This window comes from Felis catus, chromosome B3, assembly GCF_018350175.1.
Source record: "Felis catus isolate Fca126 chromosome B3, F.catus_Fca126_mat1.0, whole genome shotgun sequence".
NCBI lineage: Eukaryota > Metazoa > Chordata > Mammalia > Carnivora > Felidae > Felis > Felis catus.
The window spans coordinates 86,344,599-86,362,277 of record NC_058373.1 but is presented as its reverse complement, the minus strand read 5'-3'; the positions used below and the strand labels follow the sequence as shown (position 1 = coordinate 86,362,277).

Here is a 17,679-nt window from a genome sequence, read left to right as displayed (position 1 = left end):
GGATTTCTCTTTGTACCAAAGGTTAATAAGAAATGTGTCTGCAAAAGTCAAACAGCATTAAATACCAAAAACTGATTATTATTCTACAGGAGTTGTTCTGTCATTCATAATCTCTCCATGCTCCAACCTTCCACAGCTAATCTTTAATGGATGACATGCAAGAAAGAAAAATAACTAACATATAAAGCAGAGACTCTCAAGTGAGCGTTTAAGAAATTAAAAAAATAAGGCTTTTAAAGAAATGTATTTTAAACAAAACAATGTAGAAAATGAAATATTTTTATGTGTAAAATTTGAACATTATCTGTATACTGCAAGCATAATACAGGAATAAAAATGAAGAGATATTACACTCTACATAATGCCCACTGAGCCTATTTGGGAAAACAGGTTTAACTGAACAAGTTATTTTTTTAAATGTAACTACATCATGGACCTAAGAGTATATTAATGTTTGCAACAGGCCATATAATATTACATCTCACTGTCAAACTCAATTTAGGTAAAACAAATTTTGAAGTGTTTGTGGTTTCATCATTTTATTTAGTTGAGAAGAAATACTTAACTAAAAAATAGAGAGTCAATGTTTCTGCTACGCTTCTCTAAAATATCCCCTACTATTTAAAGGTCATATATGTCAATAATGTTCAAATAATCTTATCCACATGTACAATTTAATGAGTTAAAACACAGTAAGAAGTCTTAAATAGCTCCTATGAGATAAATTTTTTGCAGTGGTAACACATATGGAATGAGCTAGTCATTTCAGCTTTTGCAAAATTAAGACCTACTTACTATGTATTTTTCCTTTATTTCTTTAATGAAAAGATTTAAAAAATATCTTATTTCCAAGCCACCTAAATACAGTTAAATCTTAAAATCAAAGGAAAATTGAAAACTGTGGGATAAATGAACTAATAAAAACCCTCATAAATTATTTTTAAAAAAGAAATGAATATCAATCCCTTGTGAAACAAAAGCATATACAAATACCTATGGGATAGTTTACTTATATTACAAGTACACTTTGAATATACCCTCTATTAAATCAAGGAATCTTGAGAAAACAAGATGATAACATCCTCATCTTATCTACTGAGTGCTTTTTATGGGTTAAGCACTTCATACACATTATCTCACTTAAATGTCACAGCAACCTATGATATAAGTTTTAATCAAAGCTTAGTGAGTCTGTCACTTATACATGATAAGTGGCAAAAAGATTAGAACAAAGGTCTGATTCCAAACTCTGAACATTTAACCCCTACTATAGTGTATTATGAGTGAAAAGTGAATACAGTCAAAAAGAAATGTTTGAAATCCCAAATCTGTCTTCTTCGCTGGTGTATATTCAGTGCCTAAAACAATCCTAGCACACAATGGCCCTTCAATAAATACTTCTTGGTTAAATTTTAAAAGAGTTAGCTTAGCTCCTATAAAGTGCCAAATAAAAACAGTATTGGTGGTGATGTCAAAAAAGAAGGGGAAGACAAGAGAGTCAACCATTTGAGATTTTATCACAATAGAGGACACAACGGGGTTTCAAAATTGCATGAAATCATGTCAGTTTGAATGACAGTATTTGTAGTATATAAAAACCAACAGGGAAGTAATGGAAATAAGCTTGATATTATTTTAACAGTCTACATAAAGGTTTATTATTGGTACACATTAGATTAAAGCCCATATCTTTTGTATCCCAATTCTTTTATTTTGGATTCACATTTAAGTAAGATGTATTTTCAATTAAAACCTAAACAGAACAAAAGTCTCTTTATGACTTCTGATATTATCAAAGATTTAAGAATTGTATAGAGATAAAAGAATAAATATTACTATTAGCTACAACTTACTGAGTACCAGTTATATATTAGGTGCTTTTGTACATTATCTATAATCCCTAAAATAATCTGTTAAGTTAGTTAATATTCACATTTTACACGGCAGAAAGTAAACCTGGAGAAGCTCATAAGTAACTTGCCCAAAGGCGCACAGTTGGTGTTAATAAGTATCAAAGCTGTGATTTGCACCTGGGTCAGTCTGATTCTACGGCTTTTGGTCTTCCCATTATTTCAATGTGCCTCACAAAGAACTGGGCACCTTTGTTTCATGTGGGTTTTTGACTGTACCAGACTCTCATTCTTATATTTAATCAGGTGGGAAGACAAAATAGACTAATACATAAGTTATACAACACACAAAGACACGCAAATAAATAAGGAGAAAATCTGAAACAAAAATGGCTTAGGTAAAACGGCAAATTTGATCACAGCCGTCATATAAATTTCATGGAACTGGTTCACGTGGTCGTTATGTATCAAACATATCACAGGAATTATTTGAAGATCAGAAAGTAACTATTAAAAAAAATCACTTCCTTAGTGATCAGTAATACTAATATCTAATCATACGAGTACAAATACTAAATCTAATTCACGATCATTGTATAAAACTTGAAAAGGCAGAAAACCATTAATTGAAACATTAATATATCCATTAATAATACAATTTGCCTCGTTTCATATAATGTACGTGTACACATAGATTTAACAAAATTATATTATAAATGCAGTTTCCCCCCTACTTTTCACTTAACATTAAATCATGAAGATTTTCTCATATCACCAAATATTTAGCAACGGTTTTCAGTTATCATATAATGTCTCACAGCATACACATACCTTATTTAACCATTCTCTTATTGTGTGATTGATGTTAGTTCTCTGGCTATTATAACTAACACTAGTATGGATATCCTTAATATAAATCTTTATGTCATGCACTATAAGGAAATGGCTATTTCCTTAGAGTACTTCATATTTTAACTAACATTTGAAAAATCTATAAACATATATTTTTATATCTTATTTGCAATTTTCAATGTTTACTTGAGATGTTTTTGCATGTATTTCTTTTAATGTGGAATATCTTGATTTTTTTTTAAACAATTATACTTTGCTTAAGTACACTATAACGCATAAATGTGTCATAGTTATAATATACTTTACCAAATACACTTTTTATTTTGAATATAAAAATGAGCCATGACAGAAACAAACATCAATACTGGTGTGGACTTTTTTTGCTGTTGTTATGTGGGTTATCTGTCCTTTCACATGACACTAAAGAACACATTTATCACATGTAATCATATTCCTATAATGTTCCTCTTTATCTATTAAGGTACTGACACAGTTTTTGTTGTTGTGTTTTGCTTTTTGACTGCACCTGATACCAGTTGGGTAGAAAATAAGCTACTAAAGACCATACGTATGAGAAAATATGAAAAAAATAATAAGTCTATCAAGAGTTAATGAATTTCTTACAGTTTCAAGCCAATGGATTTCTTAAGCAATTCAGTGTTTTTTTTTAATTTTGACATATCACAATGATGACTCTCTCTAATGTCATAAGTAAAATATCTTTAATCTTTTTTAATAAGATAGAACTGAAACATTAAAAAGATACACACTGAAAATTTATACTTTAAAAAAATTTCAGAGGATTTTCATTTTGTGTCATTTTTATAACTAAGTGGTTGGATGTATCTCTTTTAACTAGATTGCACTGCTATTTTCATCAATTTAGGAGGCTGTAAAAATACTAAACATCTCAAATATTTAACATTTACTAAAATAATATTGTATAATTAATGAGAAATATTTGATTAACAAGAATCATAAAGCAATCAAATTCTTTCCATTGTATGCATGCATGATTCGTACTATTTAGTCAAAGGGAAGCCTTAAGTATATACAAATAAGTAAATATTTGAAGTATATGATTAGCTATATCATACAAAAGTTTTAAGAGTAGATAATATTGCTTAATGAGATTTCACCTCCAAGATATAAGTGATCAATGCAAACATATTAATTTATGCTTTTCAGTAAATCAAAATGCCCTAAATCTTATCAAATTACTCCTGCAAGACACATGCAAAGCTATACAACACCTTTAAACAAATGTACTTATAATATCTTCCTAGTAATTAGCATATATATGATTATAAAAAGCCAACAAACTTCCAAATTGTTCTAAGTTTTTATTTGAATTATTCATTATTAACATATGGTTATTTTTCCTTAAAATATATTAGTCCCACATTCTCTATTAAAAAAAAAAAACATTCATGGTAGTTTAACAGTACAGAAAAACAACCATCTATTATTTTAGTTGGAGTATTTATTTATGGTAATTTTGGTTATACATTCATAGTGATGTTCAGTTCTATTTTGTATAATAACATTTTAAAGACAGGCTATACCTGTGAATGTCTCTGACCTAAAAAACCAGAATTCTCTCATATATGCAACCAGGTTAACATAGCCTCAAACTAATCACAAAATAATTTCTTAAAATCATTCTAATTGATATAAAAATGTTAAATAAGTAATCTCTAACATGCCTCTGCAGGTTAATTTCTATTATACTATGAAATTTCTCTCCTTACCATAAAACAGTGTGAGCAAAAGAGTCACAAACTATTGAGAATCATCTGAACTTATCTGTAACATATCACAAATATATTTAAAAATTTTTTCCTTACAAAGACCTGTGAGTAAAGATAGACTCCAAAACATATTTAAGGCAGTCATTTATAATCTTAAACTCTGGCAACCTTTCATTTTAATCTTCTCAGTGAAAACATTATCTCCATCATCATCCACATGATCAGATGAAAATTTATTAATTGCACAAAACAGATTTTTGAATCAAATGTAGGTTTCCATTGGCAATGAATATATGACTATCCTCACACAAAAGAGAAGTATTTCCTCTCAAGGAGCTAAAACAATAAGTGGTATTTGAACTGCTGGTTGAAAGGTAGAGGCACTGGTAATCATTATTTCCCCTTGTTTGTTCAGGCCCTTCCAACAAAACAAACAACCTTTTTGTGATTGGATTGACATGGTGTTAACAATGCATTTAATGCCCAAATCAGTATGAATACAGGTAAAGCTCTCACTAATACCAGTACCAGGATGTTAAAGCCACCTATTTTCTATGCAGCCAAAAAAAAAAAAAAAAAAAAAAAAAAAGAGCCTCCCCTCCTTTGGCAAATAAGCTAGTATGCTAGTATTCACTGAGCCACATCATATAATAACTCTCTTAATACTCGTCTACTATACCTGCTGTCTTCTCAGCAATATGAGCTTCTGTTGCTTTCTCCTGGAGTTCCAGCCTAAGCTTTAGTTTTCTATGTTCCTTATCTTCTTTAGTCAGTTCTTCTTGAAGCTAAAACACATTGAAAGAAACATAGGTTCTTATTCGACAAATTTCTTACAGAAATATAATTAATCCCAAAGTAAAAGTTATTTTTTCTAAACCCTTACTTATTACATTTAACTGCCTAAATACATAAGTCCAAGCGGGGTGGGGGTGGGTGGGAAGAAATCCCACAATGTTTAACATTTTAAGCTATTTTTAAAGTAATAATTAATTACCTATAACGATAGAGAAATTATAGAAACATTTTGATACACACTTGTGTATTTATAGGCAAATGAAATTAAAGAGGGAATGACACAATTATTAAAAATACTGCAAAAAGCAATCTGATCTGTTCTTTTGTCTTAAAGCAAAAGACTTGGAAGGCACTACCCTAATAAAAAAACAACAGCTTTACAGCTTCTCTTAGTAATTCTAATACTTTGAAACAAAATTAATTAAGATAATAATCTTAATATGTGAAACAAATCTCCTTTGAGAATGCTATCCCATCATATTCCATTTAAATCGGCACTGGCACCTGATTTATAACTGGCATGTAATAAATAATTACTAAATGAAAATACTGAACATATCTCCTACTTTCATACAGAACCCCTCAATTGTTTGTCATTTGTGTTGTTTTCCATCAGATATGATCAACATTACTAACAGCATGCCTCAGTTTGATTAGGTCAAAAACTAGAATATGAAAATCAGAAAAGTATGTAGAGGTATGCAGAGGTTAAAAAAACAGAAGGTATAGAAAACAAACATTATTTAATAACATTATTAAATGTGCAAAGAAATGTAACTAGAAAGAGTCAGTAAGGATAAGACACATGACATGACAAACTGGACTGGACAAAATGTAGCAGTATATAACACAAGGAATGTGACGGTATTGCCAAAATTTAATCACATATATTATTGAGGTGAAATACAGGGCACAGATGCTAAGAAAAAAAAGTTAAGTAACATGAAATCATTCATTGTATTTCTCACTTTCTGTAATACTGAAGTAAACTTTTACTACCGTTAAAACTTGAATGAATCTTTTTTTTTTTTTAAGGTACCTACTCAGGGTACTACAGATTTATGAAAAAAGAAGTGATATCACAGGCCAGCAAGGCAGGAAAGTAAAGAAATTGCTTTTGATAGCCAATCTCTCAATACAATCATACTCTGATGGTATGGTATGGTATGGCAACAACATAAAGCTACCATGAAAGGCTAAAAGTACATGATGAAACTGAATTATGATGGGCAACAAAGCAAACTTATAAGGTCAACAGCTAAAAGCACACTGTACAATTATCAGACTTTCTATATTGTACCTTTTTATTGCTTGCTCTGAGAATGTCCAATTCTTTTAGAAGAAATGCTATTGTCTTCTCTTTATCTAAGTCTGAAGTAACTTGACAAGGGATCGTACACTCACAATGCAAATCATGATCTCTATGTTCCATAATGCTGTAAGAAAAAAAACTATTGAACTATATACATATATGATTTCTACCATGCGGAATCTATAATTTTACACTTCAAATGAGGGAAACCAATTTAATGTTAACAATAATATATAAAGTTACTTAGTTTTAAATTTCTCTTGTTATATACTGTTAAGAAAATACATGGATGGAAAAGAATGAATATATCAACGTCACAGAGTCGTTAATCTATCAACTGAGGGAACTAAATCTGTGGAAAGCATTTAGTCATTTCTATAGAAATTCATTGTTAAGTATACGTAAAGAATTCAGATTTTAGGGGATGTGAATAATTCAATTTATACTTTTGGTCAGGACTCTAGATACATATCTCACTTTTCTGAAAATGGAAAGAATCATACTTTTTTCAGTGTGGTTGACAGAATATCATATTTTTGTTATTAAACTCAAAACAAAACTGAAAACCTATTCCTGTAACATTTAATGGTAAATAATTTTTTTGACATTTTGTATGCTATTTGAGGACAGTATCGACTTGCCAGCAGGTAGTAAAAAGGAAGGGAAAGAGATGGACTATTTTTTGAAGGCATTATATTAAACGTGTAAGCATAGGTAAACTTTAGAGTCTCTAAGAAGCAATTAAGCAGGGAGGTCTGGGACAGTCAGTGCAGTTCTACCAACCATGTATACCTTCTGTTGCAATTATATTAAGATATTTCATACTCTGGCTTTAGACCAGTCTCTACTATTTATTTTTCCCACATGGTTATAAAATGTTTACCACCTCTTCATTCATCCCTAACCCTATGCCCCTATGCAGTAATTCTGCAGTATTTTCAAAATATATGACTAATTATGGAAGTACTTTAATCCCATAGAGGTAAAAGTCACAGGGGTCACAAATTCAAATCCCATCATGGGATAAGTAGGTAAGGTGAATGGTAAAAGCTGTAGAATGGAAAATAATAAAGAAGGCAAATGGGAAAGTAAAAGGCCCTTCTAAAAGTAATCAAACTCCTTTAAACAAAAAATCACGCTAATCAAAGCCAAAACACATCTTTGGGCTTATTTTGTCCTACAGTTGCCATTTTTTGGCTCTGATGAATAATTTCCCATTTATGTCAACTTAACAGTTATTTCCAGATCCAAAATGAAAGGTCACAGAAAATAATATTCAACAAGAAGGAATAAAATCTCATGGCCTTCATTTAAACTCACCTTATGCTTTTTCACTTAACAATCTACATCCATTCTATCAACATAATGAAAACAGTAGAAAACTCTGGTAGACAGCCCAAATTCTAATAAGTTAATGATATGTCCAATGTAGCTGAAGCCAAAAAGAAAAAAGGGAGAGATGAATGGGGCAGGGAGGGAGGGAGGAAGAAAGAGTTCTCTCAATCTTACTTTCTAAATCTAAGGCTGCCAGCACTCACTTGGATTTTTCAATAGTGCAGTCAGCTGTCTCATCACCTGGATAAGGAAAATTCCTTGATCTCTGCCCTGGCAGTTCTGTGTCCTCATAGGTGGCTTCATTAACCAATTCACTGGATTTCTGATGCATGCTTTCCTTAGAATTCACAGTTGGTTGCTCATCTGGCTCTGTACTTTTATTTCTCCCTGAAGTCTCTTGTTCAAGGTAACTATGGGCTATCTCTGTATTTAAAACAAAACAAAAACAAATGATACGTGAAATACCATAGCTACATATTAAATCATTGAAATGAATATTTTTGTAGAAATAGGTGCTCTCATAGCTTTAAACATGTACTTACTAGTCTTACTCCTATTGTAATCAGGAACGTACAGCGGTTTTTCCACATCTGGTGGGGGCATTTAGGGCAGTGGTTTACAACCTTCACTTCAGGTTGAAATAACCTGAGGAGTTTCTAGAAATCCTTAGCCCAGACCACATCTTGTATTAATTAAATCAAAATGTGTCAGAGTGTCCAAATGACTTCAGCATCCAACCCAAACTGAGAAACACAGATTTAGGGGCACTGTTTTCTAGATTTCTTTTCTAGATTTCAAAAAATAGGATGCGATATGCAAATGACTATAGAGAAGTGATACTGTGCATGCAACTCTGGTATCCAACTGCCTGGGCTAGAATTCCAGCTTTGCCTAGTGCATAACTTTCGTCAGGTTACATAACCCATCAAAGCCTAAGTTTCTTGTTTGTAAAATGAGAACATAAGAGCACTTTTACTTGAGTTACTTTAAGGGCTGACTGATGCAAAGTACTTGGCCTAGTGTTAGGCACATTGGTAAACGTTAGCTATTATTTTTGTAATCATTATCATAATATTAAAATTAATACAATATAAGAAAAATTATTTTTAACTTCCATCTTATCAGATATATATTATACATTAGAAAATCTGGGGCCCTGGGTGGCTCGGTCGGTTAAGCATCCGACTTCGGCTGAGGTCATGATCTCACAGCCCGTGAGTTCAAGCCCCGCGTCGGGCTCTGTGCTGACCGCTCAGAGCCTGGAGCCTGTTTCAGATTCTGTGTCTCCCTCTCTCTCTGCCCCTCCCCTGTTCATGCTCTGTCTCTCTCTGTCTCAAAAATAAATAAACGTTAAAATAAAAAAAAAAAAAAAAAAAAAGAAAAGAAAATCTGTTTTGTAATGCCTGGCTATCCCATAAAAATTATCTTAAGCTGTAACTAGTATATAACAGCTATTTCAAAGGAATAGTATATCTGATACTATGGTGAAATTTTTGGAAGAAAATGACACACATGCAACTACATAAAACAAACTCTTTTACTGGTAAATCAGACCAACAGGCACAAATACTGATTGTAACAAATACTTTATTATTTCCAGTATCAATAACTCTTGAACTTTAAAAAGCAAGTGAATCTCACCTGCTTGTTGATGATGCCTTTTCCAACCTGCCAAACTTAAAATCCTTTTAAGCAGAAAAGCAGAGGAGAGTAGTTTTAGAATAAATAACAAAATAGGGGTACTTATAAATAAGCTACTTCTCACAAAGTATTCATTTCTTTTTTTCAACGTTTATTTATTTTTGGGACAGAGAGAGACAGAGCATGAACGGGGGAGGGGCAGAGAGAGAGGAGACACAGAATCGGAAACAGGCTCCAGGCTCTGAGCCACCAGCCCAGAGCCTGACGCGGGGCTCGAACTCACGGACCGCGAGATCGTGACCTGGCTGAAGTCGGACGCTTAACCGACTGCGCCACCCAGGCGCCCCAGAAAGTATTCATTTCTTAAGGAGAAATTCTTTGCTTGTGGATATGCTGAAACTAGGTTTAGCTAGTCATAAACCCTAAGTCCTGGGCATTATCTTGTTGGTAGCTGAAGCTAAATCAGAAATCACTTGTTTTTAGTAAATTACTCTCAATTTCACTTTGTTTGACGAAACAAATAGGGAGACTATGTCATCATAATTATATGCTGTAAGATATCTATGAAACATTAAACAGTAAAACATTATACTGTTTTTATTTAAACTTTAACAATTCTAGGTATCTGAAAATTACCCTGTTGGTTTTTGACATTTCAAAACACTTACATGGTTTGCTTCAGATGTTTATCAGGCTACTTTTCTAGGAGAAGCTGGTGTTAGTAGAATGGAACCCTCAAAATCTGAATTAAGGAATTTTATAAATGGACATAAAGAAATACAACTGTATCTATAAACCATGCTTTCTAACACTAACACGTAATTTTAAAAGTACAGCTGACACTTGAACACATGGGTTTGAACTGTGCAGGTCCACTTATCTGTGAATTTTTTTCTTTTATAACTACAATAGAGTAATGTAAATGTATTTTCTCTTATGATTTGCTTAATAACATTTTCTTTTCTCTCGCTTATTTTATGGTTAAGAATACAGTATTAATACATACAACATACAATACACGTGTTAATTGACTATAGTACTGGTAAAGCTTCTGGTCAACAGTAGGCTATTAAGTAGTTACATTTTGGGGGAGTCAAAGTTATACAGGAATTTGAGTGCAGGGGGTTGGATCTCCTAACACCCAGATTGTTCAAGGATCAACTTTTACTAAAATGAAAGAGAATTACGGTTTTCCATCATCTACATTACCATTACCTTACCACTATGTACAACTCGTCCCATATTTTTACTTCTGTATTTCTGGGTTTAGTTTAGCATCTTTCTTCTCCCAGTTTCTAATTTCTAACCTCCTAGTGTTTACTTTACCTCATCCTTGGTATGTATACTTTCTATCTGCTTACTATATTTATAGCTCTTTTTCTTACTTCAGGTTAATGTCAAGTTTTGTGTTCTGCTGAATTCTTGGCAAATCAGCACCTTTTCACCAGGGAATGTACTATCTTCTCCAAACTCAGAGCTTCCCAATAAAAGGACTCTATGCAGATCCCTCCTGGATTATAGTAATTAAAATAAACTCAGCAAGTTCTAATGTACTTCTGGAATTTAATTCTAAATGTTTAATATTTTTGAAGAACCCTGTACTGTGTGATTTGGCTCTGATTAATTAAAGATGTTTCTAATCTTGCTTGGTACTAGAAGCTTTTAAACTTCTAACTGTAACTGTTTACCAGGCATTTGGAGCCTGCTCTGTAAATCAAACTATCCATACATACTCTGCAAGTGAAAATTTAATTTTACTTTGGAGTAAACAAGGCTGATTTATAAAATTTTCCTTTTCTCTGCCTATTTTTTTTCCATTATAGCAAATGTTGTTTAAATCTCGCAATGCTTTTCTACTCTGCCATATTACATTATCCTAAATCAGAATTCAACTTCTGTATAGGAAGTTTGACCCTTCTAATTAATCTATTTATTAACTAATTAATGGAAACCTCCAATATGATATGTTACATGAAAGTACTAGGAAAACAAAGGAGTGGGAAACAGACTCTCCCCTGAAGGACTCTAGTATAGTGAGGAGGCAAACCGATCTGACGATTTGAATACAACATAGAAATGGCTATACTCGGGTCATAGAGACCAAACATAAAACATACTAGACATACTGATGCTCAACTAGAAGATTCTGGGAAAATTTCACAAAGGCATCTGTTCCAACAAAAGACAAGTAGGAATGTGCAAAGCAATCAACTACCAAACGGTTTGAGTTAGATGATGTAATGAAAAAGTTGACAGACTCTAAGAATAAAGTAACAGGAAGAACAAGCATGGGTACAGAGGAGAAGGAATGGCTTCAGGAAAAACACAGACATTTCTTGTATATCTTTCTTGAAATGACAAGATGTTATAGTCAGGGAGTAAAAATTTCTAAAATGAGTGATATGTAAGACAAAGTCCAAGATGTGGTTCATCTGGGAATGGGTAAATGAAATAGACTGAAGGTACATGTAGAGGAAGAAATCAAGGAATCAAGGTACTGAAAGTGTTATCTATTAAAACACTGAAATCATTCAGAAAAATGGCAAGCAATGGAAAGGAGAAATGAGAGCCAAGACGTCACTGACCGCATCAACATGCTGAAGAAAACAGAGACAAATGAGAGAGCTGAGAGGAATTGATTGTAGAGAAGTCATTTTTTTATCTTTTTGCTTTGAAATAATTTCAATCTAATAAAAAAGCTACAAAAAAAGTACAGAGTTCCTATGTACTGAGTCAAGGCACCCAGATTCTCCAAATGTTAACATTTTACCACACTTGCTTTATTGTTCTCTTCATTCTCTCTGTATCTACCTACCTATGTAATTTTTTCCATAACATTTGAGAGTAAGTTGCAGGCATTATGTACTTTGACTTTTCAAGTCAAATTTAAGATACTGCTCTATCACATTGCATTTTGTCAAGTTTGATTTACCTTTTTCAAGGCCCAACTTAAGTTCAGTTTCTGAGTTAGTACCATCTCCAACCAAGAGAAGATGATAGCACTTAGTGACTCTAACTCAGTCTTCAATTATTCTCCCTACACTCTCAAGCCCAAAAGAAAGACCATTACTTTTTAAAAATATTTTTATTTATTTATTTTTTTGAGAGAGCACGAGTGGGGGAAGGGTAGAGAGAGAGGGAGAGAGTAGATCTGAAGCAGACTCTGCAATGACAACAGACAGCCTGATGTGGGGCTCAAACTCACAAACCATGAGATCATGACCTGAGCTAAAGCCAGATGCTTAACCAACTGAGCCACCGAGCTACCCCAAGAAAGACCATTATGAAGTGATAATGGGGTGAAGCCACTAAAAGCTTCAGCTAAGCTGTCTGGATTGCCCCATCACTTGAAAAAGCATTGCATACAGAAGTATAAATATATGTCAATACAATGCAACAAAAAGGCAAGTTACAGGTCTGCTTTGCACACCAGTCAATTGGAAAGATAAGATATATATTTAAAAGAAAAAATCCCTATTCACTTCTAAATATCTCTAGACAGATGAAAGTTTAAAACTAAAGCTATTCTATTAATTCCTCTCTCATATGGTTTAAAATGGAAACTCTATAACCTTTTTTAGTAATCTGCCTCAGTGTTTAATCAATGTCATTATTAACTATTCCATCATTATGACTAACAAAATTATTACTATTTAAATATATTTCTCCATATGGACTTAGACAATAAATTATCAATGTCTTCTTCATAATTCATAAGACTCTGAAGTCTAACTTTCTTTTTTTTTTTTTTTAAACATTTATTTATTTTTGAGACAGAGAGAGACACAGCATGAATGGGGGAGGGGCAGAGAGAGAGGGAGACACAGAATGGGAAGCAGGCTCCAGGCTCTGAGCCATCAGCCCAGTCCCGACGCGGGGCTAGAACTCGCGGACCGCGAGATCGTGACCTGAGCTGAAGTCGGACGCTCAACCGACTGAGTCACCCAGGCGCCCCTAACTTTCTTTCCTAAGAGTTAAACAACAGGGAATTTTTATAACTACTATCAATTCCTTTAGTTATTTATTTCCTCTTCTGTGAGGACTGTATTACTGGACATAAGAATTTGACCACTTCAAACCAAATATATTTCCCAGTTTTTGCTATTACTATCTTATGCTATCACTACCATATTAGCTTATCCTGTGACCATTTCAAAGCAATTTTACAGAGGAAAACTACTAGTTATTTCTCAAATTGCTATTGCTAGCGACAGTTTACTCATCTGGGCAAAATGGGTGGATTTTGAAAAGATTTTGGGGGGGATTTTAATACTTAATACATGTACCTAGGCTACCTGCAATATATGCTTTGAAGACCCTCTGTCTGTCTAGTAACTTTCATGCTGCTTCCAATGGATCATTTTCATGATCTAACAAAGTCTCTATTTCTGGAAGTACCAGTATGGTCAACTATCTTAATGCCAGCATTGCTATTAAATTCTCAATTCCTTAGTCTAGAAAATTTATTGTATTATACCATTTCCTACCCTAGGAAAGAAAGCCTTAGGATCCCCTTAGGGTTCAATTGTCCAGACAATTATACATTAGTTAATGTAGAATACACTCAGTTAAATTGATGCTACACAAGAAATCATGCTCATGGCCAAAAATAACTGTTATTTCACAACTACTACACAGAAGTGAGGAGGTGGCTAGAATCCAATAGGGATTCTTAAAGGCTGGGAAATTCTGTTCTGTCTGGCTTTGTAAATAGTTTGTGACAACTGGTATCTGTGTAAACGGATTTGATGGTCCCCTGGGGGGGTCAATACTGTTTACAGAGCTGTTTCTTCGGAGTGGCTGAGCTAGAATTGTCTCTAGGGATCCTACTGGGGTTACTCAGAATAGCAACATCACAGCTACCTGAGAGCTCAGGGGCAGAAAAGAGAAAGGGCAATAGAAATACCATAGACAAGTACATTCAAATAAATGGATCCTCTGCACCTTCAGATGCAGGTGATACTTAGGGGCATTTGTATCTAAAATGAACCATAAAGGAGGCAATTTATTAATGTTCTTTCTGATGCTTGCTAACACAATGGTCATCACTTCTTTAAACTTTTTTGTTTTTGGAAGAGAAAGGTTATTATTTATGCTATAGCATCTAATTTTATAAATATAAAAAACCCCAAAAACTTCATGTTTATAGCTTCTTTCTTTTTTATATTATCTATTACCACACTATGTAAGAACATCAAAATGATAGGACACTTTTTTGCTACTAAATAAGACTGCAAATTTGATGTAATTACAATAGTAGTCCCATATTTTAAAACAAAGATGTCTTTTTTCAATGGTAAGGATTTTTCTAAGTGAATATTAGTTTCAACATAATCAGAGCAACAGTAGCAGATAGTGGCTCCAAATAACTTCTACCAATTTCTTAAGTAAGTTAAAATGTAGGTTATCTACGTGTGTGTACAAATACTATTTATCTCCTTTACTAAATAATCGTTTTTTATGCGGGGGAGGGTTAATTTTGCACAGATGCATACACTGGCCTATCCCCACAACCCCTGCCAAATATAAAAGAAAAAGACATCAGAAACTTACGCCATTTCATAGTGGTCTCACCCACTGTAAGTGTATACAAGATAAAAGTTTAGAACTTCCAAGCAGAACACTGGTGAATTTAGATTTCCTAGCAAAACCACAGTGCATGGGCCAAACTGCAGGGTTTGAATTCTGGCTCCACCACATGGCTGTATGACCTTTAGCAAATTACTTAACGTCTCTCATCAATTTCCCTATCAATAAAAGTACATAATAACAGTACCTATCTCAAAAGATTGTTATGAGGATTAAATTATTTAAGTTATATAACCTCTTGGAAAAGTGTCAGCACAGAATACATACTCACTAAATGTTAGCTATTATTATCTGCAAAACTCTGCTAAAAACAAAAGATTTTTTTAAAGCAAAAATATTTTTAAATTAAAATATAAAAAGAATAAATAAAATATAGTAAAAATTTATTACAATATACAAAGACATGGACATAAAAACAAATACAATGCCTCATTCAATGAGAAACATACAATAAAAAGAAAATACTTAATGAGGTTAAAACTTAGTTAACACATAATGGTTTAATAAAGCATGTAGAGGATTATAAAACGAACAAGTTACACAAGTAATATGACTTCAAAATTTAGAAATCCTGACACTAGCGAAAGATCCCACAGAAAGAAAATTTAATAGTATATTTCTTTAAATTCAGTCTCATAGTAAGAAAATTGCCTGTTTCTGCAACACAATTTGAGCACTCACTATATTGGCACAATATTAAATATAATCAAGACCACAGCTAGCAGATCACAGGCACTTATCCTTCAGATATTCTAATTTAGCAGTCACAAGAAATTAAGTAACTTTTGGATCTTTAGCTAAAAAAATACAAACTTTTCACTTGGATACTGGATACTCTCTCAGGGAGGTTTCAATATATTTTGGCTTTAATAGCAGTAAGAAGAAAAAAGAAAGAACTATAACTTTTTCATTGCCATGCATACACACTGCCCACATTTCAAGTGCTCAAAGCCACACACAGCCAGTGGCTACCATGTTGGAAAGCACAGACATAAAGCCTTATGCAGTTCTAATAAGGTGTTTTATATATAATGAGAAGTCAAAAACATTGAGGGCAGAGTCAGGATGTAGCTGTAAGATATTGAAATAAGATTTTACAAAGGTTTATAAAGTTGGAAAATCATGAAACCTGTCAATATCACATAATTTATTCATTTGCACGTGAAGGTTCAACATTCAAATGAAACTACATCTTTTACATTCCTATACATGGCTGTGTATCTAGAGAAACATACCAAAAAGAAGTGGTGAGGTTATTTCATCTTTGATTAAGACAATCTAATGTCTTAGTGTACCATTTTTCAAATTACCCAGTGGCTAGCCATGAAAATTATTTTACTGGAATTTTGTTATTTCTTTTATTACGAAAAAGGTATTTAAAGTGGTGGTACTACACCAAATTTTTAAAAGTGTTTGTTTCATCAAGTCTGCATAGTCATGAGCACATCAATATTCATTCTCCTGGGGAAGAGATGAGATTTCTGTGTAAGAACTAACTTCTATCATAATGTTTCAGATTCTAAATTCTAACATCCTTCACTGTATGAAGACCATGAACACAGTACAATAGTGTAATCTCCTAAAGCTTAGGCTACCTAATTAACTTATGAACATATCACATAAATTAAAGCTCTGTAAAACTTGTATCATCCTATTTAAACCATTACAAATATTATCCAGGTTGAAATAATTGTGAAAAGTATCCTAAAATTTTATTAACATAAGAGCGATCTTTATTCCTTTTTTCCTTCAGTGATATGAATTATTTTGGCTACCTACTATGCATTTCTAACCTCTTCAGCCTTTCTCAACTTGTGGTATAATTTATATAAAGTAATTAAAATATGAATGAACTAGGTAAGTCTTATATTTCCACAATCGCAAGTAAAACAGGTTTCATAATTATTTTTTGTTTGTTAAATATGAACACATACCGACTGTCCATGAATTCAGCAATTTCATCAATCACGTATGGACGCTAACTTTTCCAATAAGAAATATAAAGAGAAAAAACCAGATTTTCTTTACATGTGCCTTTTATTTTATTTAGGAGCATTTTTAGATTTGAAAAACAAAACAGAAGAATCACCAGTCAGACACTAAGTGGAAATCACTGAAACACAATGTTAGTTCTAATGGATGGATGATTGTGTTTGGTCTTTTGAAACTTTGAAGTATAGGTAAGTCTTGATCACACAAATTAATAAATCCTAAAGCTGGAGTTAACAATAACCATTACACCCAAATTCTGCAGCTTAGCCCAGCCAATTTTTCAAAAGGTCAGGTTGTGAACTGGAGAAGATCAGGGAGGTCCACCGCATAGCTTTGTTGCCAGGCATCTCTCGTCTGGATTGTTGCAGGCATTTATTAGTATTCGTCAGCAGACTCAACAGAGCAAACAAGAAATTCAAGCACGAATAATAAAATGAAATGCTGCTATATAACCCTTTGTCATTCAGCAAATATGGGACTTTTTAGCTACATTGTTCCTAAACCTGGGTTACTACTTTAATTTTTCTCCACAGTGCTGACTGAATGAGTATGCATGTGTGTT

The 17,679-nt window shown here is 32.9% G+C and overlaps 1 protein-coding gene across 8 annotated transcripts in view; it reads right to left on the bottom strand.

Annotated features, from left to right (window-relative positions):
• MIPOL1 (mirror-image polydactyly 1) overlaps window positions 1-17,679 on the bottom strand; it is a 305,849-nt gene that overhangs the window by 229,700 nt on the left and 58,470 nt on the right. For 6 of the 8 annotated variants that reach the window (XM_045059815.1, XM_045059814.1, XM_011283198.4 and 3 more), the window contains exons 4-6: window positions 8,099-8,318; window positions 6,549-6,684; window positions 5,133-5,238 (exon numbers count right to left, since the gene is read on the bottom strand). In XM_045059815.1, the coding sequence (XP_044915750.1) occupies window positions 5,133-5,238; window positions 6,549-6,684; window positions 8,099-8,318 (462 nt within the window). Of the gene's footprint in view, window positions 1-5,132; window positions 5,239-6,548; window positions 6,685-7,880; window positions 7,993-8,098; window positions 8,319-17,679 lie in introns of those variants that run through there. The other 2 variants (XM_045059816.1, XM_045059817.1) reach the window with 2 other exon arrangements.